Source organism: Schistocerca americana, chromosome 1, assembly GCF_021461395.2.
Source record: "Schistocerca americana isolate TAMUIC-IGC-003095 chromosome 1, iqSchAmer2.1, whole genome shotgun sequence".
Lineage (NCBI taxonomy): Eukaryota > Metazoa > Arthropoda > Insecta > Orthoptera > Acrididae > Schistocerca > Schistocerca americana.
The window spans coordinates 1,215,023,948-1,215,049,877 of record NC_060119.1 but is presented as its reverse complement, the minus strand read 5'-3'; the positions used below and the strand labels follow the sequence as shown (position 1 = coordinate 1,215,049,877).

The 25,930-nt window shown below is 43.1% G+C and overlaps 1 protein-coding gene across 1 annotated transcript in view; it reads left to right on the top strand.

Annotated features, from left to right (window-relative positions):
- Positions 1-25,930, top strand: part of LOC124601772 (rhodanese domain-containing protein CG4456-like) — a 153,172-nt gene that overhangs the window by 93,633 nt on the left and 33,609 nt on the right. Inside the window, exon 3 of the mRNA XM_047138018.1 lies at positions 14,793-14,952. Within this exon, the coding sequence (XP_046993974.1) occupies positions 14,793-14,952 (160 nt within the window). The remainder of the gene's footprint in view (positions 1-14,792; positions 14,953-25,930) is intronic.

Below are 25,930 nucleotides of genomic sequence, written 5' to 3'. Positions count from 1 at the left end.
AAGGAAAACCTGCAAAACCCGGCCAGAACTGCTTGTGTCTTGCCTTCTCTTTATTTTCCGTGATGCCAGTGTTGGCGCTGGCGTTCACGGCGGGCAAGGGCGGCTTCGCGTCTTCTGTCACGCTCCGCCTCTTGCTCCTCTCTCTGTCTTCTGAACTGCTCGTTCAGGGCTTCCTCCTTTCTTCTTCTGACCTCCCTGCTTTGCAGGAAGCTCATCTGGTGCTCGTCTTGTGGGCTGGCGTCATCCAGGCGTTCGCTGTCCACCAGTTCCGCCAGGTGGTTGACGAACTCCTTGGTTTGGACGCTTGAGTCCTGACGTTCAACCGCTTCTCCCTTGCCTTCTAACGAGGCCTGTGCGGCTCGACTAATTGTCATCTTCTTAGGCCAGGCCGTTTGTGTAGCCTGGTCGCGACTGGGCTGTGCTGCTGTTGTTGCCAGCCTGTCGTCTTGGTGCTGCGCTTCCTTCTTGTTGGTGTTGCGGCTAAGGGATTCACGTAGAGTGAGGCAGGCGGCCTCCATCTCCGCATGGAGAACCATGCGGAATCGTGTTTCCGCCTCCTGGAGGGCCGACTCGATGTCAGGACCAGCTGTCGTCGCTGTCTTCTCACTCGCTGCGTCGCGCCGCCGCCTCCCTCCTCCGCCCTTGCCACAGGCGGCGGGGGAAGGCGGCCGCACGTGAGCGGTGGCCGCCGTCGAATCACCTCCGGGCGCTGCCGTTGTTCCCGCGGCGTTGCCTCCTCCTCTCGCTGGTTCCACAGTCCCACCGCGGCTCGCCGCGGCTGCAGGGCGTTGTCGTCGCCTTCTCCTGTGGCATCGCTTCTTTGCCTGGGGTGCAGTCTCCTTTGTAGTGGCGTGATTTCGGCCGTTGAAGGCCTGACATCCGCGCCAGTTGGCGACGTGTTCACCGCCGCAGCGGGCGCACGTCGGTTTGACATCTCTGGTGCTGGTACAAGTGCGGGTGTCATGGTGACATCCGCACTTGACGCACCTGGCGGCGTTGCGGCAGTGCTTTGCCACATGTCCTTCCTCCTGGCACTTGAAGCACTGTGGCTTCGTGTCCAGGTGGGGGGGGAGAGTCTCCGGCTGCACGTGGAAGCCCAAGAGCTTCCGGATGTCAAGAATGCCCCCGCCATTGTCCGCCGCTGGTGTGGCGACGATAAACAGGGGCGGTTTCTTCCTATTGGTTTTGTTGTGCAACCTGACGGTTGCCTCAACAAAACCTTGGCGGCGCAGTCCTTCTTTCACCGCCCTCTCCGAGAGGATCCAAGGTAGTCCCCTCAGGAGCGCCTTGGTGACGTCTTTGCGACGAGTCTTAGGACCCATCGCATCTCTTCCCGGGGCGTCCACCGTGTGAGCGGCCACAAGGGCACTCAGGGCCCGGTAGTCGTTCCAGTCAGCGGCCTGGAGCTTGATGGTGGCGTCGGAGTCGATGGACTCAACGACGACCTCCTTCTCGCAGCTCTGCCCCATCTCATCGAAGAGTTCCACCCACTCGACCTCCCTGCACTTGATGTACAGGGCGGGAGCGGGGGAAACTGCTTCTTCTGTCGCCGAGTTGCCGCCTCTCGCGACATCACGTCCCACGCTGCTCATCTTAACCATACTGCGCGCTAGGGTTATGACAATTTGCTTCTTGCCGTTAAAACAGCAACACGACAATTTGCCACCCGCGCGCAGTACGATCTCCTCTCTTGCTCTCCCGCAGTAGTAGAGCGCCGCGTGCTGCAGTGATTTAATTCCTTTCTTCAGTTCATCCTTTAAGCTAACCATGTCCTTTCTAATGCTATCAGTTTTCTTTTCCACCCTATTAATGTCTTCTTTCATACTATTTTCCATCCTATTACTGTTTTCTTTTATACCATTTTCCACCCTATTAATGTCTTCTTTCGTACACATACTACTCAAATAACACAAACTACTCATAATTTGCCTTAACATTGCTTCTAATTTTCCATCTGCCATAAACTGTAGTCCTTGCTGACTTTTGCTACTATATTCCTCCCCCTTAACCTTAACGATCTCATCCACTTCGGTACTGTTTTCATCCATTTCACTCATATCACCACACAATGTAGATGACACTTTTATCATTGCAACTACAATAGGACTTTCATCCCCATCATTCAAAGTTACATTCATGTCTGACTTATAGCCACTACCATCTACAGAACCAGTCCCATTTAGGTCTTACTGTTCATTTAAAAACTTAACCTCTACAGCTTTGTTCTCAGTCACACTGTCTTGTTCATTAAGGACACTCATTATGTATCACCTAATATATAACAACTTTTGCTATGAAACTACATTATCTTTATTAACTCTTCTTCTGCTGCTGCAGTGGCTGTCATCTCGATTCGACATCTGCACGGCAGCTGCAAGTTGCAATTCTCTTGGCGAGGCGTCTTGTTTATCCCAGTCAGCTGTGCTGATTGGCTGCTCCGGTACTCAATTACTGGTTACATAGAACCTGCTCGCTGATTGGCTGCTGTCCTACTGTGGCCATGAAACCCCAGCACTGATTCGCTGTCGCATCTCCTCCATTGAAACTACTGTAAACCGCTCGAATTATTTGTCAAAGTTTGCGAGTCCTAGTTTATTGTGCCCACATAAAATAGTCCTCACCTGGAAGGGCTCCATATGTGATGTTAACCTGCTTTATTCCTTCGTTGATGGTCCTCGGTGTCAACCTACTGCTTTGTGACACTGGCTGAAAAAAGAGGGGATGGAAGTGCAGTGCTGACTACTGTAAATGATGCAGCCAACAGATGCACAATTCCATTTCACAGTTCTTTACTTTAACTATTAACTACCTGCCAATATTACAGTTATATGGCCAGTGAACTATTGTTTAACTTTCAATAAGCCTCATTAATAGGTTGCAGGCAAACATCCACATACTGCTTCAGTAGTTTACTGTTGAACATCTAAGAGCAGTAAAAGCCTAATAATAAGGTACATATGGAACAGACACTGTCATTGGTTTAACACATAGCCTAATTGTGTTACACTAATTTCACAGTTAAGTTGATGCATTTTGTTGTTGTTCTAACCAACACAGGTTTCTAGTCTGAAACTCGGCCATGGACTGACTGTCTCAGGACCAAAAATCGGTCCCTTATATATCCTCACAATAATAGACACTGGAACTGTACATTGTTCGATGTTTAATTTCCAGAAATTACAATTAAAACATACTTCATTCAATTAACTGAATACATAGAAAAATTCCGTCTTTTTTGAGTTTCTTCTACTACAAGGGGTAAGCCGAATTTTTTGATTAAATGATGAAATTAACAGATATAGTTATGCAAACAATACTTTTGACAAAATTGGTAATTACTTTGGAATTAATTAAGGACTAGCTTTGCTAACATGTTTTCGAATAGATCCAAATAGATCCTGTAAGAATACTATTAGTTGTTCCTCCAAATGTTTATAATTAGTACAGAATTTATATTTCTATAATAGAGGGAAACATTCCACGTGGGAAAAATATATCTAAAAAGAAAGATGATGAAACTTACCAAACAAAAGCGCTGGCAGGTCGATAGACACACAAACAAACACAAACATACATACAAAATTCTAGCTTTCGCAACCAATGGTTGCCTCGTCAGGAAAGACAAAAGGATATGGGTTTTAAGGGAGAGGGTAAGGAGTCATTCCAATCCTGGGAGCGGAAAGACTTACCTTAGGGGGAAAAAAGGACAGGTATACACTCGCACACACACACATATCCATCCACACATACACAGACACAAGCAGACATTTGTTAAATGTCTGCTTGTGTCTGTGTATGTGTGGATGGATATGTGTGTGTGTGTGAGTGTATACCTGTCCTTTTTTCCCCCTAAGGTAAGTCTTTCCGCTCCCGGGATTGGAATGACTCCTTACCCTCTCCCTTAAAACCCATATCCTTTTGTCTTTCCTGACGAGGCAACCATTGGTTGCGAAAGCTAGAATTTTGTGTGTATGTTTGTGTTTGTTTGTGTGTCTATCGACCTGCCAGCGCTTTTGTTTGGTAAGTTTCATCATCTTTCTTTTTAGAATTTATATTTCTTTATAAGTCAACAATAGACTTTGAGTTACGAAACAATTACTGATTTCACCCTATAACAAAAGTATTAACTAGCAATAGTCGAAATAAATGAGAAAATAAATTACATACATAAAACTAAGCACAAAATTAGATCTGGTGTTTTTAGGAGGCAGGTGGCAAAACTAGAGGGGAAATAAAAAAAGTAAAAATATCCCAGCTTGCTTCATCACAATCTCCTATTGATAGATGCCACAGAGCCCCCACCCTCTCCCCCTACTGCCACCCCCTCCCTCCACCACCACCTTCATGGCAGTGTGGAACTTGGGGAAGGATAAGAAAGCCAGTGTTGCAGTCAATAAGGTGGAGTAGCGGCCGGCTGGAATCTGGCAAGGAGATGTGTGAGAATGGACCATTTCTCGAGCCCCGAAGCTGTGTGAAGTCACAGATCCCAGAAACTGCATAGTACTGTAGCCAGTGAGGAGACTCAGAGGCCAGCCCACTCGAGAGAGACTGGTCTTCGGGTCCCACATCGTAAAAGGAGGGTATGCAATGAGCAGGACAGCGAGGCAACCTTTGTTGTCGATGGAAGCTGCACTGTTGTCCTCATCAGTGTCATGCAGAAGCTGGAAGGAGTGAGGAGAGTGATGTGGGAGGTTGCTGAATCATTGAACATGCATGGAGGAGTGTGGAGAACTAAGAAAGTGCCATCTCAAAGTTGGAGAGAGAGAGAGAGAGAGAGAGAGAGAGAGAGAGAGAGAGAGAGAGAGAGAGATCTTCAATGCAAAATGCAGATTTGTTGCCGTGAAGATAGCAACACAAGGGGAAGTGTGAGGTGATGACAGTATACGGATCATGCTGGGAGAGTGCACGTCATCTGGCAGGGAGTCATCACATGGATCACTGGCTTCAGCGGGTACACAGGGAGAACTGCACTCAGAAGACAACTGGTTAGCGTACACAGAAGAAGGGATGTCCATGGATAACAACTCAGAATTGGATGTTGACGGAGGCTCTTCATCGAGGCTCCAAGTGGATTTAACTCAGTTAAGTGACACAGTTTGTTGTTTGCCATTGACGCAAATTTCTGAAGTGTTATTCGTGCACTGGAGCACTCTGTGTATGCTGGAGTAAGAAGGCTGTAATGCTGCCCAGACTGTGCCATCTCAGAGCGTAAAGAACTCGCACTGCTCTAAGTCTTTGTGCATTAACAGTCATGGTACAATGTGACTGCACTGAGGCAGAGTACAGATGTTTTCAATGTGCAGGCTGATGTACTCAACTAAGTTGGGGAGCTCAGCAAGAGAGATGAGCTCAGAATCTTCGACATATGCTGCAGGGAGTCGTGTAACCTCCCGCTCACTTATTGACCTTAATGACAGTGAAAAATTAAACCGCGTGTACCTAATGGGAATTTGGGAAAAGCAGTCATCACCAAAGTTAATCTGTCGGTAAAGAGGGAGGAAAGGGTTACATCTAAATGAAAGGAAAAATGCAAATGCAATTGGTGGAAATTAATTTTGAGAAAAGGGTAAAATTAATAAAGAAAGTAAATGTGCGGTCGTCACGTTAACAGTTAATTGGCGTTAATTAGATATTTGAGATTTGGGGAAAATTACAGTCACCAGTCCTATGGACAACTACTATAATAACTGAAAAAGAAAGGTTATTGCACATATAATTAGCACTAAAAGCGTGGCAACTGAAGGTTGACACACGTTGTGTGAAAACTGAAAGTTTGTCAGAAGTAATAAATTTCGTTACACTCTGACTTATTTTAGCAAAAGGATTAATAAAACTGGAAAATTGAAAGTTAATTTAGTGACTGAAATTAATAGTGAAATTTGTTTCTGAAGCACTATGAAATTCAGTAAAATAAGGTTAGTCTTGGGCTACCTCAACAATCATTTCAAAAGCTACTTGAATCTACGCAATTTAGAAATAAGAGATATAACTTTGAACTTGAATTACATGATTCTGAGCAATCAACAATAGAAAAATTTAGTACGTACCAAGCTGAGCTGCAGTCACAGGTAAGCTAAAATATGGTAACAAAACTCGCACTCTTAATTTCTGCTTGTGTAATCTAAATATTGTAGCCAGCTATGAATACTTTAACTGAACTCTGAAATTAAAGCAGCGAAATGGAATGATATTACTTTAATGCTGTCGTTTGAATTTCAACAACACTCGGGTTCATTCCAGAAAAGGAAGGGACCTTGCTTGGTAATGCAATTGGGACAATGAGCAACAAATGTTCATACTACGTTGCTGTAATTTGGTGACACAAATTGACCAGTTTGAAAAGCTGAGGTCTGGCATACAGTTCTAAAACTTAACATGCTTCCAGTCTTCCTTGTTGGTTGATTGAAGGTTTGAAGTCGTCGGTCGAGGAGGTGGCGACAGTCACTCATTGTCTGCCGTCACTGTTGCAGAAGCTGGATGTTGGCGCGCCTTCTTCTCGACACGGTCTCCAGCCGAAATGGGCTCTTGATGTGTGCCATCTAACGCTTCCCGTCCGCGACACCATGTCAGAAACTAACATAGCAAGTCAAGCGCAATTACATGCTGCCAAACCCCGAAAGCACGGCAACTCGTGGGAGCGTCACACAACACACCTGCTCCACTGCACTACTCCAGCCAGACTCCCTCTGCTCGCGCTCCATGCAGTCGAGGTCACACTACCAAAGATCCTAAACACTTTGGTTCTCCACACGACCTATCGATGTAATCATTCGATAGCATAGCTTTCCCTAGGCCAGACCCAGCATAAAAATACAAATAATATTTACAAACAAACCAATTATACATCGACATAAATGCATAAATAAATATATATATACAAATAGTAAAACAATTAAAATATACAAAATAAGGAAAAAAATTATAGTACAATAGATGGAAATAGGAGGATATGCATTTTCGGCGTTACAAGAATTGGATGTTGACGGAGGCTCCTCATTGAGGCTCCAAGTGGATTTAACTCAGTTAAGTGACACAGTTTGTTGTTTGCCATTGACGCAAATTTCTGAAATGTTATTCATGCACTGGAGCACTCTGTGTATGCTGCAGTAAGAAGGCTGTACTGCTGCCCAGACCGTACCATCTCAGAGCATAAAGAACTCACAGTGCTCTAAGTCTTTGTGCATAAACAGTCATGGTACAATGTGACTGCACTGAGGCAGAGTACAGATGTTTTCAATGTGCAGGCTGATGTACTCAACTAAGTTGGGGAGCTCAGCAAGAGAGATGAGCTCAGAGTCTTCGACATATGCTGCAGGGAGTATCAAAGGCTCGGCATAGAAGATTTTGGCTAAGAAGGGGTTTAGGTCATCTTTAAAGGCTGTGCGGATGCTGATAACACCCATGGATGGCCTCTGACCATGGTGGAGGGGGAGGGGGGTGGGGGGTGGTACAAGGTTGTGTGGAATTTGTTGACACCATACAGGACACATAAACACCTAAAGACGAGTTACTGAGTTACTCAAATTGCCTTCCTTAGTCAGTTGTGACAGAAGAAGTACAACCAAAGTGGACAACAATGTAGTGACAAAGGCTCTTGTGACCAAATTGGCAAATACGTCTGAGAGGGTTACAGCTTACACCCATCTGCTGGCATGATCGATGGCTGCTTGTATGTGCCTAAAACCTCCTGAAGGAGCAAGAGGACCCACGAGGTCAAATTTGAGAAGTTTCCAAATAAAAAGAGAGCTGTTCTTCAGCTGAGATCAAATGCTAAACATGTGTTATCAGCTTCAAAGAGTTGATCTTGCTGCAATTGCTGTATATTGACCAACTGGGTTGTAATGCCCACATTAATTCATGCCACACTTTGTTGTGAGCTTCAGTTTTGTTTATTGCAGAGTACAACTGTGTAAAGTTGGTACAGTGTGTGCCATTTAGAATCGATTACATGTTAACTGATTGTCACAGGTACTACATTGATATTTCAAGCAAACCTGATGTACAACAGTGGCTCCATATGGGCCTTATATAGGTTTTGCTACAGTGACATAATTGTTAAAAACAGAAATTTAAAAATCACAATCAATGTTAATAGATAACAGAATATTAAATAAGACTTAATAAATTATAAAATAAAATTACATTATAATTTCATTATAAAGCAGTCTCATTCAGAGTGAAAATAGTTCAAAATGGTTCAAATGGCTCTGAGCACTATGGGACTTAACATCTATGGTCATCAGTCCCCTAGAACTTAGAACTACTTAAACCTAACTAACCTAAGGACATCACACAACACCCAGTCACCACGAGGCAGAGAAAATCCCTGACCCCGCCGGGCATCGAACCCGGGAAGAAAATAGTCAGATACATATTTGTAACAGTGCATATTACATTTCAGTGGATTATTCATAAAATACAGAACATAAATTCTTCTGGGCATGTTTTGTAGCTTTAACAAAAATGTACTTCATTTTAATAAAAAGAGTCATTTCAAAACAAAGTGTGGCTGACAGGATGTGTGTTTCAATTAGATTCTTTTCTTTGTTTTTTTTATTATATTAGTTTTAAACTACACTCCTGGAAATGGAAAAAAGAACACCGTGAATTCATTGTCCCAGGAAGGGGAAACTTTATTGACACATTCCTGGGGTCAGATACATCACATGATCACACTGACAGATCCACAGGCACATAGACACAGGCAACAGAGCATGCACAATGTTGGCACTAGTACAGTGTATATCCACCTTTCGCAGCAATGCAGGCTGCTATTCTCCCATGGAGACGATCGTAGAGATGCTGGATGTTGTCCTGTGGAACGGCTTGCCATGCCATTTCCACCTGGCGCCTCAGTTGGACCAGCGTTCGTGCTGGACGTGCAGACCGCGTGAGACGACGCTTCATCCAGTCCCAAACATGCTCAATGGGGGACAGATCCGGAGATCTTGCTGGCCAGGGTAGTTAACTTACACCTTCTAGAGCACATTGGGTGACACGGGATACATGCGGACGTGCATTGTCCTGTTGGAACAGCAAGTTCCCTTGCCGGCCTAGGAATGGTAGAACGATGGGTTCGATGACGGTTTGGATGTACCGTGCACTATTCAGTGTCCCCTCGACGATCACCAGTAGTGTACGGCCAGTGTAGGAGATCGCTCCCCACACCATGATGCCGGGTGTTGGCCCTGTGTGCCTCGGTCGTATGCAGTCCTGATTGTGGCGCTCACCTGCACGGCGCCCAACACGCATACGACCATCATTGCCACCAAGGCAGAAGCGACTCTCATCGCTGAAGATGACACGTCTCCATTCGTCCCTCCATTCACGCCTGTCGCGACACCACTGGAGGTGGGCTGCACGATGTTGGGGCGTGAGCGGAAGACGGCCTAACGGTGTGCGGGACCGTAGCCCAGCTTCATGGAGACGGTTGCGAATGGTCCTCGCCGATACCCCAGGAGCAACAGTGTCCCTAATTTGCTGGGAAGTGGCGGTGCGGTCCCCTACGGCACTGAGTAGGATCCTACGGTCTTGGCGTGCATCCGTGCGTCGCTGCGGTCCGGTCCCAGGTCGACGGGCACGTGCACCTTCCGCCGACCACTGGCGACAACATCGATGTACTGTGGAGACCACACGCCCCACGTGTTGAGCAATTCGGCGGTACGTCCACCCGGCCTCCCGCATGCCCACTATACGCCCTCGCTCAAAGTCCGTCAACTGCACATACGGTTCACGTCCACGCTGTCGCGGCATGCTACAGGTGTTAAAGACTGCGATGGAGCTCCGTATGCCACGGCAAACTGGCTGACACTGACGGCGGCGGTGCACAAATGCTGCGCAGCTAGCGCCATTCGACAGCCAACACCGCGGTTCCTGGTGTGTCCGCTGTGCCGTGCGTGTGATCATTGCTTGTACAGCCCTCTCACAGTGTCCGGAGCAAGTATGGTGGGTCTGACACACCGGTGTCAATGTGTTCTTTTTTCCATTTCCAGGAGTGTATATATCATCAATACTGATAATGATTGATTTTTTCTGATTTTAATTACTTCCAGATTACTTCTTTTTTAAATATGTTATTGACAATGATAGTAGCAGAAATATATGAATTTTAATGGAATAGAATGCTTTTAACTATTCATACTAATTATAGTGTATACTTCAGACATAAGGAAAATATTATGCAGGTTTAATTCATGATAACAGTTCCAAAAATATAGTATTACTAATATTGCCCATATTTGGCTATTCTCGGGATTGCTATTGACATGGTATTTGCTTTTCAGTTAATTAATGTGAGTGAGGAATTGCTGATATCAAAGTTTTAAAAAAGGGAAAGGTCCTAGCTGTTATGTTTCAAGGTGAACCATCTTTTCAGTATTTCAGACCTCCTAAAGAGGGTTGAGTGTGATGAACAACCTTGCTATTCTGGCAAGGTAACCATGTGCTCAGTTTTTACTCCAGGCCGGACAAAATGTTCCATTATGATGCACATGGTAGCCTTAATTCCTGTGTGGGCCTGGTAATGATTGGCTGCAAAAACTGTCATCAGAGGGACAGAGGGAGGCCAAGACCTGGGAGTGGAGATTACCTGTAGAGGTATCACACATCACTGGACATGAAGGGCTGGAGACAGCAGGATACCACTGTCAATGCAAAGGTAGTGTCTTGTTGCAGATGTTGAATATCTGGTCAACTGTCTGCATGTGTGATAGTTCGTCCAAGCTCAAGGGAGAAGAAATGACATGCACACATGACATATAATCAGCAACTATAATGTTATCAGCCCCCCCCCCCTGACGTAGTGGACATCTATGGCATATTAACTAATGAGATCCATATGATGGAAACATCATGGGGGAACATTGTTGGCAGGGTTGCAGAGCATATCTGTGAGCAGTTTATGATCAGTGAAGATTACGACTTCACATCCTTCAATGTCCTTGCGGAAATATCACACAGCCTCAAAGATCACAAGGAATTCCAGGTTGAATGCTGACCACTTGCATTGAGTAGAGGAGAGTTTCTTTGAGAAAAAATGGAAAGATAGGGTCATATCATTGACGTGTTGCTGAAGAGTCAATGATTCACTAATGTCGGGTTTGATAGAGATTGGAGCATCAGTAAGTGGGTATGTGTGTAATGGAGTTCATGAGGGTAGATTTGAGAGAGTTGAATGTGCAGATCATGTTGTCGGATCACTGCAATTTCTGTGCTCCAGAAACATTCTTGCCACAATGGTATCCATCAGTGGGACCTGGAGAGAAGCAGTGTGAGGTATATGCCACCGGAAAAATTTACTATCCGAGGAATCATCGCAGATCGCAGTAGGTCTCTGGTAATGGCAGGACATTGACAAATGCAGTGCAGTCTGATGTTGGATGGATTCCTACAATGGTTACAGTATGGCCAAGAAAGGTAACACTAGTGCGGCACAATTGTGATTTTGCATGGTTAATCTCCACACTGTATTTGGTTAGTACTTTAAGGACCTGTGTTAAGTGCTGCTAATGTTCCTCAGTGGAACTGGAGTAGACAAGAATGTCATAAAGATGGGCATAGCAAAAAGGCAGGAGAAAAGTACAGAGTCAATAAACCATTGCCACAGCTGACTGGAATTCTTGAGACCATATAGCATAAAGCAGAACTCAAACAAGCCAACAGTGTAATGATGGCTGTTTTGAGTATGTCATTTTTGTACATAGGGGTCTCATGATAGGCTTTGTGACAGTCATGCTAAAAATCCATGCACCATTGAGCTATAGAGCGAAGTCTTATATGTGAGGAATAGAACACTGAGCTTGCGACAGCCCCCGCACAACCAGAATGAACTGTCCTTCTTAGGACAAGATGAATGGGCAATGCCCAATTGCTGTCCGATGGACATGTGTTCATGAATGGCTGCTTTCATGTGGAGATGTTTCTTAGAGGTTAGCTTTTGGGCCTTGTCATGAGGGCCTTATTTAGTGGATAACCTATGGCAGGTACCATTTGCAGTCGTGCCATTGAGAGCAGTTTGAGTACATGGTCGGAACACACATGTATCAACATTATCTAGAACTGACTGATCACATGAATTATTGATAGTTTGAGTGTCACTGACCTGAGTTGTATGAAGCATAATTGGAAAGCAAGGAAGTGGCAGTTGCAGAAGCTGAACCTCTAACATGAAGCAGCCACAAAGTATTGAGGTTGTTGACTGTGCAAAAACCGCATGCCAGGTTGGTTGATGTGTGATGTGATACGCTCAAATGGCTCTGAGCACTATGGGACTTAACATCTGAGGTCATCAGTCCCCTAGACTTAGAACTACTGAAACCTAACTAACCTAAGGACATCACAGCCATCCATGCCCGAGGCAGGATTCGAACCTGCGACCATAGCAGCAGCAAAGTTCCGAACTGAAGCGCCTAGAACTACTCGGCCACAATGGCTGGCGTGATAAGCTGATGAAGGATGTTGTTGTTGGAGTGGAGGGCATCAATTTTACAGTGCTCACAGATGAGGGCTTGGGGGGAAGGGATGAAGGAGCCACTAATTTGTGTGCTGGATGCCTGATGAAGCAAAGTGGCCAAATGCAGACCAGGAGAGAGAGACTGAAATACTTAAGGAATTTGATCCTGAGGACAGGGCCATCCACATCAGCAACATGGAAGGTTTGAGGGATATGTATCACTGGTGTAAACTGGTGCCAGAGGTCAATGGAACTGTAGACAGTGATGTTAGAGTTGTTGGCAGTGCAAAGAACTAGCATTGTATGGAGAAGCCTCAAAGGAGTGCAGGAGGGGGCGAGAGGGACAGGGAGGAATAAACACTGGCATCTGCCCTGGTGTCAATCAGAAACATGAGTATGGTGGCAGAGTCCGAGATGTCCGCTGGGAGGAGCTACTGTGTTGGATTACTGATGTGAGTAATGGTGCACTGTAGCTTTGCTACGAGCATAAATCAGCCCACGTGTTAAGTTTGGGAAAGTGTAGGGCGGATGAGAGGTTGTCGCCACATTTGCAAAGTTCAGATGGTACCATCACAAACGGTATGATGTTTCAGGAAAGTTGGGGGCTGGAAGGGGGACAGCAGAGGACAGAGCATGAGGTGCCAGAAGCAGTCTACCAGTTGGCAGAGGGAGGTGGCTTGTTGAGATGCAGCAGGTCATGTGTGACCTCTACCAGCCGGGTGCGGAGGTGATGAACAGGAAGCAGGAGTGCTGTTACCAGCCCTTAGAGGTAGGCAACAAGCCAGCCATAGGGAGAAGCTGTCAGTGGCAGATGATATTCAATTCCAATGTATTTGCAGAGTGCTAAAGTAACTGATGTTGCAAGTTAATGGGAAGTCTGGTAAACCACAGTGTCAACAAGGTGACGTTAGGCATGTCCTCTGAACCAGCCTGCACTCGAAGTTGCCTCCACAGCAGCGAAGATGTTCTGTCTTGAAGTTGTACCTTGTGGATGATGTGATGTATCATCACCTGTGGTGGAGGATGCGACAGGTGCTCAACAATGAGAGACTTAACAGTGATGTATTTACATTGAGTAAGCAGGTGGAAAACCAAATCACTAATATGGTCTATATGATCATGGAGATGGCTATAGGATAAATAAAAAGAGCATTATCATTAATTATTCCATGAATGGTGAAGACGTTCTCCACCAAGGCAAACCATGTTTTTGGATTCACTTTTTGCCACTGGAGAAGTTTGGGGAATCTGCTTGGAGGAATATGCTGCAGTGGAACAGGGTAAGGTGTGGAGACAAGTGAATGTTGAAGAGAGACGTAGTTGAGGAGGGACACTGTAGGCAGTGGAATTCTGAGTAGAGCAGCAGATGAGGTAGGTAAAGGGTACATGCACCAAGTGCAGATAAACAATACTCACAGGCTGCTGAGGTAGTGAAAACGGAATTGGTGGCTCAGTTACCTGAGTTGACAATGTGGCTTCATGTTGAAATTGCATTTACTTAGTTTGGATAGGCCAAATAAGCCTGGAAACACATGTGAGGTAGTGGCATGAGTACATGTGCTTCCTACCATGGTGGCATTAGCCAATTGAGGTTAGGGGCTAGAACACCAGTATGAAGTAAATGTAAATGTGCACACAAATCCGGGAAGTGCAGTGAAGACAGAGTTTTTGCTTCACAGTTTAAGTTTACTGTATGAGCCTGGAACATAGAGTTTGAGTCACAGTGGGGTATGTGATCCATTGTTTACAGGTCCTGATGCAAAACCGGTAATGCACACACATATTTCGTGGGTGGAAGAAACAAATCAGGGTCACCAATATGGGAATGAGGCACTATACTTGGTGAACATAATGATGTGCCACCATTTTCTGTAACAAAGCATATTTATTAGAATTCATTGGTAGAAAGTCATAAATCACTTACAGTCAGATTGGCAAGAGAAAATAGATTGAATCAAAGGTGCTATCACTGAGCTTTGCAGCAGTTTAGGCAAACTCATGACTGTGGATCCACTATTGACAGTCAACACAAGCACTTTTGTTTGGCATCTAGATTATATATTCAGTTTTCCTAAAGTAATTAATGTGAAAGTCAGGGTGGTTCCTTTAAAAAGAAGATGGCCTGTTTTTCCCCCATACATGACCTCATTATTGATGGCCCCCTCAAATGTAACCTTCTGCTATTCGTTCAGACAGATAAGTTCCATGTAAAAATATGTTTTAAGACTACAAACTATATGACATATTTTTAATTTTTTTTCCTGAAAATTAAAATGAAAGATACAATTAAGTATTGTTCAGTACTTTTTAACACTAATTCATGAAAATGTATTTCTTTCAGTAAATGAATATGTTACTGCTATGAAGGTCCCAGATAAAATATTTAAAAAGAAATATGGTTTTGATAAACCAAGACCAGAAGATCCAATTGTTTTTGTCTGCTCTACAGGAGCAAGAAGTTACAAAGCTCTGAGAGCTGCTCTTCATATGGGCTACAACAAGTAAGAATAAAAAGTTATTTGTTAAAGAGATTTTATTATATTTTCCACTATGATAAATGAAATTACTTATGCTGACGCTACCTCAGCAGAGCTAATGTAGATACTGAATTGGAGTTTTCAAAACTTTTAGTTGTTTATTCTTCCTTGAAATAGAACTCATTAACAATCCTCTTATTTATATAAATATTTCCTGAATCTTTTCTTATTTTGTATCTCCTTCCCTATGAGAATAATTATTGTTAACAAATTCAGAGATTTAATGCTTGCCTATTTTCTGCTGGCATTTGTTTCAATACTCTCTCTCTCTCTCTCTCTCTCTCTCTCTCTGTGTGTGTGTGTGTGTGTGTGTGTGTGTGTGTGTGTGTGTGTGAAGGGAGGGATGTTGGGAGGGGAGGAGGCAGTGCTCATATGTATACCTTTCCAGTACTCAAGGTCTCTTCTTTGCCTCACCGTGTCAACTTGAATATGACCATCCTGTTTCAAGTTAAGCCTACTTATATCTATGGCATTAATCTTTATTAGTAGACTGTCAATGGCAAGGAAAGCATTTCTGAAGAAGAGAAACTTGTTAACATCGAGTATAGATTTAAGTGTGAGGAAGTCGTTTCTGAAAGTATTTGTGTGGAGTGTAGCCATGTATGGAAGTGAAACGTGGACGATAAATAGTTTAGACAAGAAGAGAATAGAAGCTTTCAAAATGTGGTGCTACAGAAGAATGCCGAAGACTAGATGGGGAGATCACATAACTAATGAGAAGGTATTGAATAGAACTGGAGAGAAGATAAATTTGTGGCACAACTTGACTAGGAGAATATTGGAGGGGAGACCAAGAGAGGAATACACTAAACAGATTCAGAAGGATGTCGGTTGCAGTAGGTACTGGGAGATGAAGAAGCTTGCACAGGATAGAATAGCATGGAGAGCTGCATCAAACCAGTCTCAGGACTGAAGACCACAACAACAACAATATAAATGTAAGATGTAATGGTTTTTCCTGCCTCATTATAGTAGACCTAGTAAGTCACAAATCATTGAACTCATTTCTACATCTTATATCCACTAAGTCTTCAATTGAGGAATGGAACAAAGAACATAGATATGTCACAATGTAGAAAAAGACATTGCTACTTACTGTTAAGAAGACAGGTTAAGTTGCAGACAGGCCAGTCTGCAGCTTACCATATCTTCTTTACGGTAAGTAGTACTCTGCCTTTTCCTACATTTTCGATATTCCTACCTGGATTTTCCATTGTTTGAACATAGACGTGTTGTATGTAAGTCTGCAAGAAAATGTCAATACTAGTTTCACACATACTTCATGGCCTACAGTCCACATGTCAACATGAATTTTCTATACAATATCTTGACAAATAATCTGTTTGTCTGTCATCTGCAGTGAGTACAAGATAATCAATCTGTATTGTAATAGTGTCTATCCATGAAATAATGTGACTTCATATGTTAATAGTTAATACTCACATGTATTGTTTATTGTTTAAACCAGATCCAACATTTATCTTATTCTCAGTAGCATACATTACTTCTTAGCCAATGGCTGCATCAGTATGTAGTAGAAGCTTGCCTCTCCTTAGGAATGCTACTAGAGTATCAAGAAAGACATAAGAGATGTAACTGGTTTAGCCAGTAAATGATCTTCATGAGCAAATGACTGATACTCCATGCAGGTAGTGGTAATTTACCCTCAACATAAACAAATGTAAGTATTTTGGATACACAGACAGAAAGACTCTATATTGTACGATGTCAGAGTAATCACTGGGAGATTTTAATTCCATAAACTGCTTGGAGCATGCTTCTAGAGCAATCTGAATTGGAATGACCACATAAAATTAATCACAGGTAAGGCAGATGCCAGACTGAGATTCTTTGAAAGAATCCCCAGAAAATGCAGTCCATCAACAAAAGTAGTAGTTAACAAAACACTTGTTACTCACCAGTGTGGAATCCATACCAGATACAACTGATAGAGAAAATTGAGAAGATCCAAAGAAGAGCAACATGTTATACAACATATTCATTTAGAAAGTGTGAAAGCATCAGGGAGATGCTCAGCCAACTCTGGTAGCAGACATTGCAAGAGAGGCATTCTGCATCACAGTATGATCTACTGTTAAAGTTCTGAGAGCATGCTTGTCCAGAAGAGTAAACCAGTGTATTGCTGCCTCCTATGTATATCTTGTAAAAGACCCTGAAGATAATATTAGAGGGATTGGAGCTCATGTGGAAGCTTTCCAGCAATAGTTCTTCCACAGACTTTACACTAGTAGAACAGGAAAGGGGGAAAGTGACAGTGGTACACAAAGTACCCTCCACCACACACTGTAAAGTGAGTTGCAGAGTATAGATGTAGATGTTGATGCAGAACAAGAACATGAAAGTAACAGTCCGTGCGTGCTGTTTTCTCACATGTTCACAATGTGGAATAGTCCCTAGTAAAATTACTTAAAAGAATGCTAATTACTCCCCTGCCATTTATGTGAAACACTTCTCACTCTAAAAAATCTTGTGTTTTGTAATTGAGACATATGTACACGACTGGGTTAAAAATGAACACCAGTCTGCAGTTTAAGACATATATATTTCTATAAAAACAATCCAGTTTTAGAAGCACTTTCTGTCTCTTGGAACAACAAACATTGTGCAGGCCCTGTATGTTCACTTACAATGCAAGCATCATCTATTGTCTTCTGTAGATGACAATTAACAATGTAAGATTGACACTTCCACATCCATTTGATACAAGCAATTTTACTCTAGTTGCATAACTCTAATCACGCTCACGTGAAGTGAAATGATCATTCAAACATTAACAACAACTTTATAATTTCTGTATAGGTTCATGTGTAGTAGTAATCGCACTTAAATGAAAATTGTTATGTATTGGGGTTTGTTACAGACAGATGAAATGACAGTCAATTAGACTAGAAGTAATAACACATTTATTCAGGATACAATAAGGGAAGAAATAACAGTATCAGGTAACTGTACAGTATATGCAGGTTACAGGAAGACATAGTATTTAGCAAGTAACCACTCATGAAGTTAGTAGAGAAGATATCATCTGGCTGATATTTTTTTTATTTTTTATTTGGTATGCGTATTCCATAGATCCATACATGTGAGTGATTCGCCTGAATGTGGAACGTGTCAATACAATTGTACAAATACAATTAATGCTACAGAATAGTAATATAATACAATGATATAGATATTAATTAGTATCACTTTTTCTCATTTACAAGCTGTCATTTAACTAGTATAGCAATTCTCAATATAACATTATAACTATAACATTAACACTATAACGTTAACATAATATTGTATCATCCATCTAATAACTAAGAGACTAAATACATCTATTATTAAGGGAGGGCATTACTTCTGGAAAAGAATTCATCTAACAAGTACAGTGGATGGTCAAGCAGGTATTTTTTTAACGTACCTTTGAACAGCGTTTCTTTTTCCCTTGTACATTTAATATAATTAGGCAATGCATTAAAAGTCTTTATAGCAGCATACTTTACTCCCTTCTGTACAAGTGTTAAATTTTTTAGTTCAACATGTAGATCATCTTTACCTCTAGTATTGTAGTTGTGGTATGAACAATTTGTTTCATACTGAGCATAGTCTTTATTAACTACATTCATCAGAGAGTATATGTACTGACATGTTGTGGTCAGAATACCTAACTGTGTAAAACGTTTTCTACATGAAGTTCGTGGAGGAACCCCGCACGATTCTGACTGCTCTCTTCTGAGCAGTTAAGATTTTTTTTTGAGGCTGGTGAATTACCCCAGAATATTATGCCGTAACTCATTAATGAGTGAAAGTACCCAAAGTAAGCTGATTTTAAAATGCTGATGTCCCCAAAATGAGTAATGATTCTTAGAGCAAAAGTTGCTGATGAAAGCCTTTTTAGAGTAAGGGACACATGCTGTTCCCAGTTGAGCTTACTGTCAATGTGAACCCCCAGGAATTTAGTGGAGTGCACCTGTTCTAGTTCCTGATTGTCATGAGCAATTACTATATTTTCTAGAGTTTTATTTTTTGTGTGGGACTGTATAAAATTAGTTTTTTAAATATTAACTGAAAGAGAATTAATTGAATTCTCTGAGTATATCATTAACATCAGTCTCCAGATCAGCAGTAGACTTACCATCTATGACAATGCTTGTATCATCAGCAAACATTGTGAATTCACAATTTTTACTAATGGACAGGGGTAAATCAATAACATATATTAAAAACAGCAAGGGTCCAATGACAGATCCCTGGGGAAATCCATGCTGAATTTTGCCCCATTCAGAATCCACTAGATTAGAAGATACTTTGTTGCAGCCATTTAGAACCACCTTTTGTTTCCTGTCTTCAAGATACGATTTTAGCCAGTTACCTATAGCCCCCCCCCCCCCCCCCCCCCCCCCATGAACCATGGACCTTGCCGTTGGTGGGGAGGCTTGCGTGCCTCAACGATACAGATAGCCGTACCGTAGGTGCAACCACAACGGAGGGGTATCTGTTGAGAGGCCAGACAAACGTGTGGTTCCTGAAGAGGGGCAGCAGCCTTTTCAGTAGTTGCAGGGGCAACAGTCTGGATGATTGACTGATCTGACCTTGTAACATTAACCAAAACGGCCTTGCTGTTGTGGTACTGCGAGTGGCTGAAAGCAATGGGAAACTACAGCCGTAATTTTTCCCGAGGGCATGCAGCTTTACTGTATGGTTAAATGATGATGGCGTCCTCTTGGGTAAAATATTCCGGAGGTAAAATAGTCCCCCATTCGGATCTTCGGGTGGGGACTACTCAAGAGAACGTCGTTATCAGGAGAAAGAAAACTGGCATTCTACGGATCGAAGCGTGCAATGTCAGATCCCTTAATCGGGCAGGTAGGCTAGAAAATTTAAAAAGGGAAATGGATACGTTAAAGTTAGATATAGTGGGAATTAGTGAAGTTCAGTGGCAGGAGGAACAAGACTTCTGGTCAGGTGAATACAGGGTTATAAATTCAAAATCAAATAGGGGTAATGCAAGAGTAGGTTTAATAATGAATAAAAAAATAGGAGTGCGGGTAAGCTACTACAGACAGCATAGTGAACGTATTATAGTGGCAAAGATAGACACGAAGCCCATGCCTACTACACTAGTACAAGTTTATATGCCAACTAGCTCTGCAGATGACGAAGAAATGTATGATGAGATAAAAGAAATTATTCAGGTAGTGAAGGGAGATGAAAATTTAATAGTCATGGGTGACTGGAATTCGAGTGTAGGAAAAGGGAGAGAAGGAAACATAGTAGGTGAATATGGATTGGGGCTAAGAAATGGGGCTAAGAAAAGAGGGGAAAGCAGAAAGGTGGAAGGGGTATATAGAGGGTCTATACAAGGGCGATGTAGTTGAGGACAATATTACGGAAATGGGAGAGGATGTATGAAGATGAAATCGGAGATACGACACTGCATGAAGAGTTTGACAGAGCACTGAAAGACCTGAGTCGAAACAAGGCCCCGGGAATAGACAACATTCCATTAGAACTACTGGCGGCCTTGGGAGAGCCATTCCTGACAAAACTCTACCATCTGGTGAGCAAGATGTATGAGACAGGCGAAATACCCTCAGACTTCAAGAAGAATATAATAATTCCAATCCCAAAGAACGCAGGTATTGACAGATGTGAAAATTACCGAACTATCAGTTTAATAAGTCACAGCTGCAAAATACTAACACGAATTATTTACAGACGAATGGAAAAACTGGTAGAAGCCGACCTCGGGGAAGATCAGTTTAGATTCCTTAGAAATGTTGGAACACATGAGGCAATACTGACCTTACGACTTATCGTAGAAGAAATATTAAGGAAAGGCAAACCTACGTTTCTAGCATTTGTAGACTTAGAGAAAGCTTTTGACAATGTTGACTGGAACACTCTCTTTCAAATTCTAAAGGTGGCAGGGGTAAAATACAGGGAGCGAAACACTATTTACAATTTGTACAGAAACCAGATGACAGTTATAAGAGTCAAGGGGCATGAAAGGGAAGCAGTGGTTGGGAAGGGAGTGGGACAGGGTTGTAGCCTCTCCCCGATGTTCAAAAATGGTTCAAATGGCTCTGAGCACTATGGGACTCAACATCTTAGGTCATAAGTCCCCTAGAACTTAGAACTACTTAAACCTAACTAACCTAAGGACATCACACACACCCACGCCCGAGGCAGGATTCGAACCTGCGACCGTAGCAGTCCCGCGGTTCCGGACTGCAGCGCCAGAACCGCTAGACCACCGCGGCCGGCTCTCCCCGATGTTATTCGATCTGTGTATTGAGCAAGCAGTAAAGGATATAAAAGAAAAATTCGGAGTTGGTATTAAAATCCATGGAGAAGAAATAAAAACATTGAGGTTCGCCGGTGACATTGTAATTCTGTCAGAGACAGCAAAGGACTTGGAAGAGCAGTTGAATGGAATGGACAGTGTCTTGAAAGGAGGATATAAGATGAACATCAACAAAAGCAATACGAGGATAATGGAATGTAATCGAATAAAGTCGGGTGATGCTGAGGGTATTAGATTAGGAAATGAGACACTTAAAGTAGTAAAGGAGTTTTGCTATTTGGGGAGCAAAATAACTGATGATGGTCGAAGTAGAGAGGATATAAAATGTAGACTGGCAATGGCAAGGAAAGCGTTTCTGAAGAAGAGAAATTTGTTAACATTGAGTATAGATTTAAGTGTGAGGAAGTCGTTTCTGAAAGTATTTGTATGGAGTGTAGCCATGTATGGAAGTGAAACACGGACAATAAATAGTTTGGACAAGAAGAGAATAGAAGCTTTCGAAATGTGGTGCTACAGAAGAATGTTGAAGATTAGGTGGGTAGATCACGTAACTAATGAGGAGGTATTGAATAGGATTGGGGAGAAGAGAAGTTTGTGGCACAACTTGACTAGAAGAAGGGATCGGTTGGTAGGACATGTCCTGAGGCATCAAGGGATCACAAATTTAGCATTGGAGGACAGCGTGGAGGGTAAAAATTGTAGAGGGAGACCAAGAGATGAATACACTAAGCAGATTCAGAAGGATGTAGGTTGCAGTAGGTACTGGGTGATGAAGGAGCTTGCACAGGATAGATTAGCATGGAGAGCTGCATCAAACCAGTCTCAGGACTGAGGACCACAACAACAACAACAACCTATAGGCCCTTTGATTCCGTATTGATAGGCCTTCTCCAAGAGTATCTTGTGGTTTACACAATCAAAGGCCTTGGAAATATCACAGAAGACACCAACTGGTGACTTCTTACTATTAATAGACTCCAAGACATCATTTGTGAGTGAATATATGGCATGCTCTGTGGAAACCCCTTTTTGAAAACCAAACTGTCTGTGGTTAATGATATTAAGTTTATCAAGATGTGCCACAATCCTGTTATACACTGCCTTTTCAAGACCCTTTGAAAATGTTGTTAAGAGAGAGAGAGGATGATAATTTTTGACATCTGTAGCATCGCCAGACTTGAAAAGAGGTCTCACAATGGCATATTTCATTCTCTCTGGAACAACTCCCTCATAAAGAGACGTGTTGCAAATGTGAGCAAGTACTACACTTACATCACTACTGCAAGCTTTCAACAGTTTACTAGAGATGCTATCTATACCTGAAGATCCTTTACTTTTCAATGAGTGAATTATTTTTTTTTATTTCATTAACAGTTATGGGTGTTACATTTATATCATTAAAACATTGTGGGAGGTTAAGTTTCAGAATACCTGCAGTTTCCCTTAGGTCACCACTGCAACCTATTTTAGAGGTGACACTTAGAAAGTGGTTGTTAAATATGTCTGCTATCTGTTTACTATCAGTTATTGCCAAATTATTAATTTTTAGGACAGCAGTTTTTTCATTGTCAGATGGTGCAGTACCTGTTTCCCTCTTGAAGGGTATGACTGAGCCCTAATACTGAGGTGGAGTCCAAGACCAAGGTCTATGAGTCAGTGTCCACCAAGAGAAGGATTTGTCAGATTGGCAGAAGCTGACACTAGTCGGGAGGTACTCCCAATGAGGCACCATGGAGCTGTCAGCACAATTACCTGGTGTTACATCTAACAATGACTGACACATCAAAGGCTGTTCATCAGCCTAAGTTCTACTTAGGCAGGGGAACACAGTGTGAACTATTTCCAGGCATGTGACTTGTGGAAAGAAACAGTCCCACTCTGGCTGCAGCTCCTGCTGTTGATTGAAATGCCTCCTGTCAGCATCAGTAACACCTGAAGTGGTGTCAACCTGAGCTCACAGCAATAACAAGTCACTTTGTTATTATTGTTGTTGTGCTAGCTTGCTACCCAAAAACTGTTGTGGTGCAAGTGGTCTGCAAACACATGTGTCAGAAATGGACAGTGTTTGAGACTAGACCACCCCTGGACTCAGGTGTGCAAGCAGTTGCTTTCTGGTCAGAGAGTAGGTGTGAATATTGCATTCCTTCTTCTTTGTGGAGATAATGAGGGAGCCAACTTCTTAATAGCCAAAGATATTGCATTCCCTTTCCCCTTGCAAAGTCTGTACCCTCTCCCTCCTGTGACGAAAGAGAGAGATGGTGGCACACACCAGATCCTGGAAGGAGCAGCATCGACAAGTGTCCACCGTGGGCATGGTGCCTCCCTTGGGTGATATGGTATGTCCACTTGTGTCCAGAGAGCTAATGGCAGCTGGAGTCCAGACCTCACAATTGGTACTAAAGGTGTAGAGGTGTTGCCAGATAGACATTATGGATGGATCAGGAATGACAGTGAAGAGCAGATTGGGCAAGAATGAGTGTGACTGAAAAAGAAACAGATTAAGAATAGGATGTCATAGAAAGATGATGGCAAAGGATCATGGGAGGTGTCTCAAGGAAAACGTGGGAGGTGAAAGGCAGAGTGCTGGAGGAATCCATTGACTGGAAAACCATTGAAAGATCCAATGTGAAGGAACATGGCAGGAAAACAGGAAAGTGCTGGAAATACTGGTATGCTAACTGCCAGCTGCTGGATAGTGAGTATGAGTATGGAGAAGAAGAGGGTGCAGTGCCACAAGAAGTGGTCTGAAAAGCACCTGCTGCTGTGGCATATGCAAGGGCATGGAAGAGAAAAGGATAAGCTGCATAAGTGGCCCATTGAGTGCTCAACACTATGGTATGTGTAAGGGAACAGAAAAGTAATAAATAAGTGTTGGGTAAGGAATGAGGAATCAAGGGTCTGGTGAGCCAAAGAGGCTGGTGGAAGAGGATAGTGCATTGGAGGTGCCCACTGAGTGTGAAGTTGCACCAACCAATTGATCCTTGGAGCCCTTGGGGTGAGTCATCATTCAAGGCCAGATGTCCATGGAGGCCAAATGAACCTGGAGGCTGGATGACCAAGGAGTGTGGATGCCACTATGACTCTGGAAGTGAGATGACCCTAGAGGCTGGATGACCCAGTAGGCTGGTTGATCCTGTAGGGTGGTAGACCCAGGATGCATGCCACTCTTGGAAGGACATGCCATGGCTGCAACATGCAGAGGTAACTGGAAGTAGCAGCAGGGAGGAGGGTGGAATCAGAATCAAGAAGAGAGCTCAGTACAAAGATAGGGCATGGTCCAAAAATGCTGCCAGAGCCATGGAGCAAGCATAGCTAGCAACTAAAACCTTCACTAAACTTGACCATGGTCGAAAATGTATCATTTTGTTGCAAAACCTTGTATGCAATTTGACTGGGAGAATCAACACTTGAGCCAACAAAAAATTTGAGGTTATGTCACGAGTTACTTTGTACAAGGCAGTGGCACCCATGAGAAGAGAGCCTGCCATGGCTGCAATGTGGTGATGCAATAGGGAGCAGCATCACATGGCAGGATGGAGCATCACCTGAGTGAGAGATGACATTGGAAATGCTATGATTGTCAACTACACAGATATTGGGACAAGAATGGGGCAAAAAGCATTGATTACCCTCAGCACAAATGATGAAAATGGACAAAGAAATGTGGAAACTGCATTGCCAATGATGGAAAAGGATGGCATGAATGTGGAATGACTTTGCCAATTATAAAATGTACACTGCTGAACTGTTGAGTGTCCAATACCTCATGCCATGTCTCTTGGAACACAATCTTTGGTGTGAAGAGAGTGCAGCATACTTACTGTGAGAGCTGTTGAGGCTCTTTCCAAGAGGCGCAGTCACTGAAGCAGAATGGACAGTGCAAGTCTGCAGGTCAACAGGCTGGCTGTTTGTTCTACCACCCATGTGACTTTAAGCTGGTCTGGCTGAGCATCTTCTGGACACAAGGGATGTGTGCCAGAGATGGGAGTGGACACATCATTCCTTTGGCCAATGTGATACGGAGGCAAGCAGTAGGTCATCATCATCCACTCGTGTCCTGGTACCTCCAAGTTTTTCCATTGTTTGTCATCACTCAGCAGTTTTGTATGCTCAGCGAGCTACTTTTAGTCTGTTGCTTTGGTGCTGAGACTACACGGCATTCATAAAGACTGATGTCGCTCCCTCCTAGGAGCATGATAATTGTGACTGGTTTGCTTCCTGTGCATGTTTGTGCCCTCCTGCTCCTATATCAGGCTCGGTTCAGCCTCCTGTTGTTATTGTTCCCTCTCACTGTGCCTGGACTGATGATTTGAGGAGTGTGTCACTCACATCAAAGCATAATAGCACCCATTTGATAATTGTCATAGAGCTGTGATTTGATTGTATGTCATTGGGGTTTTGTAAATTTCTTTTATGTTCAATGTGTCATTCATGACATCCAAAATACTTTTCTTTTGCCTGGTACATTGTGCACTAAATCGCAAAGTTGCTTTCTTTAGTTATTTGGAGCCTGCAAGCTTATGCGTCTTACCAGGGCAAATCTTGTAGTAAATATTTTGGTGGGTTTAAGTTTTGAAACTAAATATCAGTTGGCCACTGAACTTGTTTACTGCTAGATACAAGTTAGTT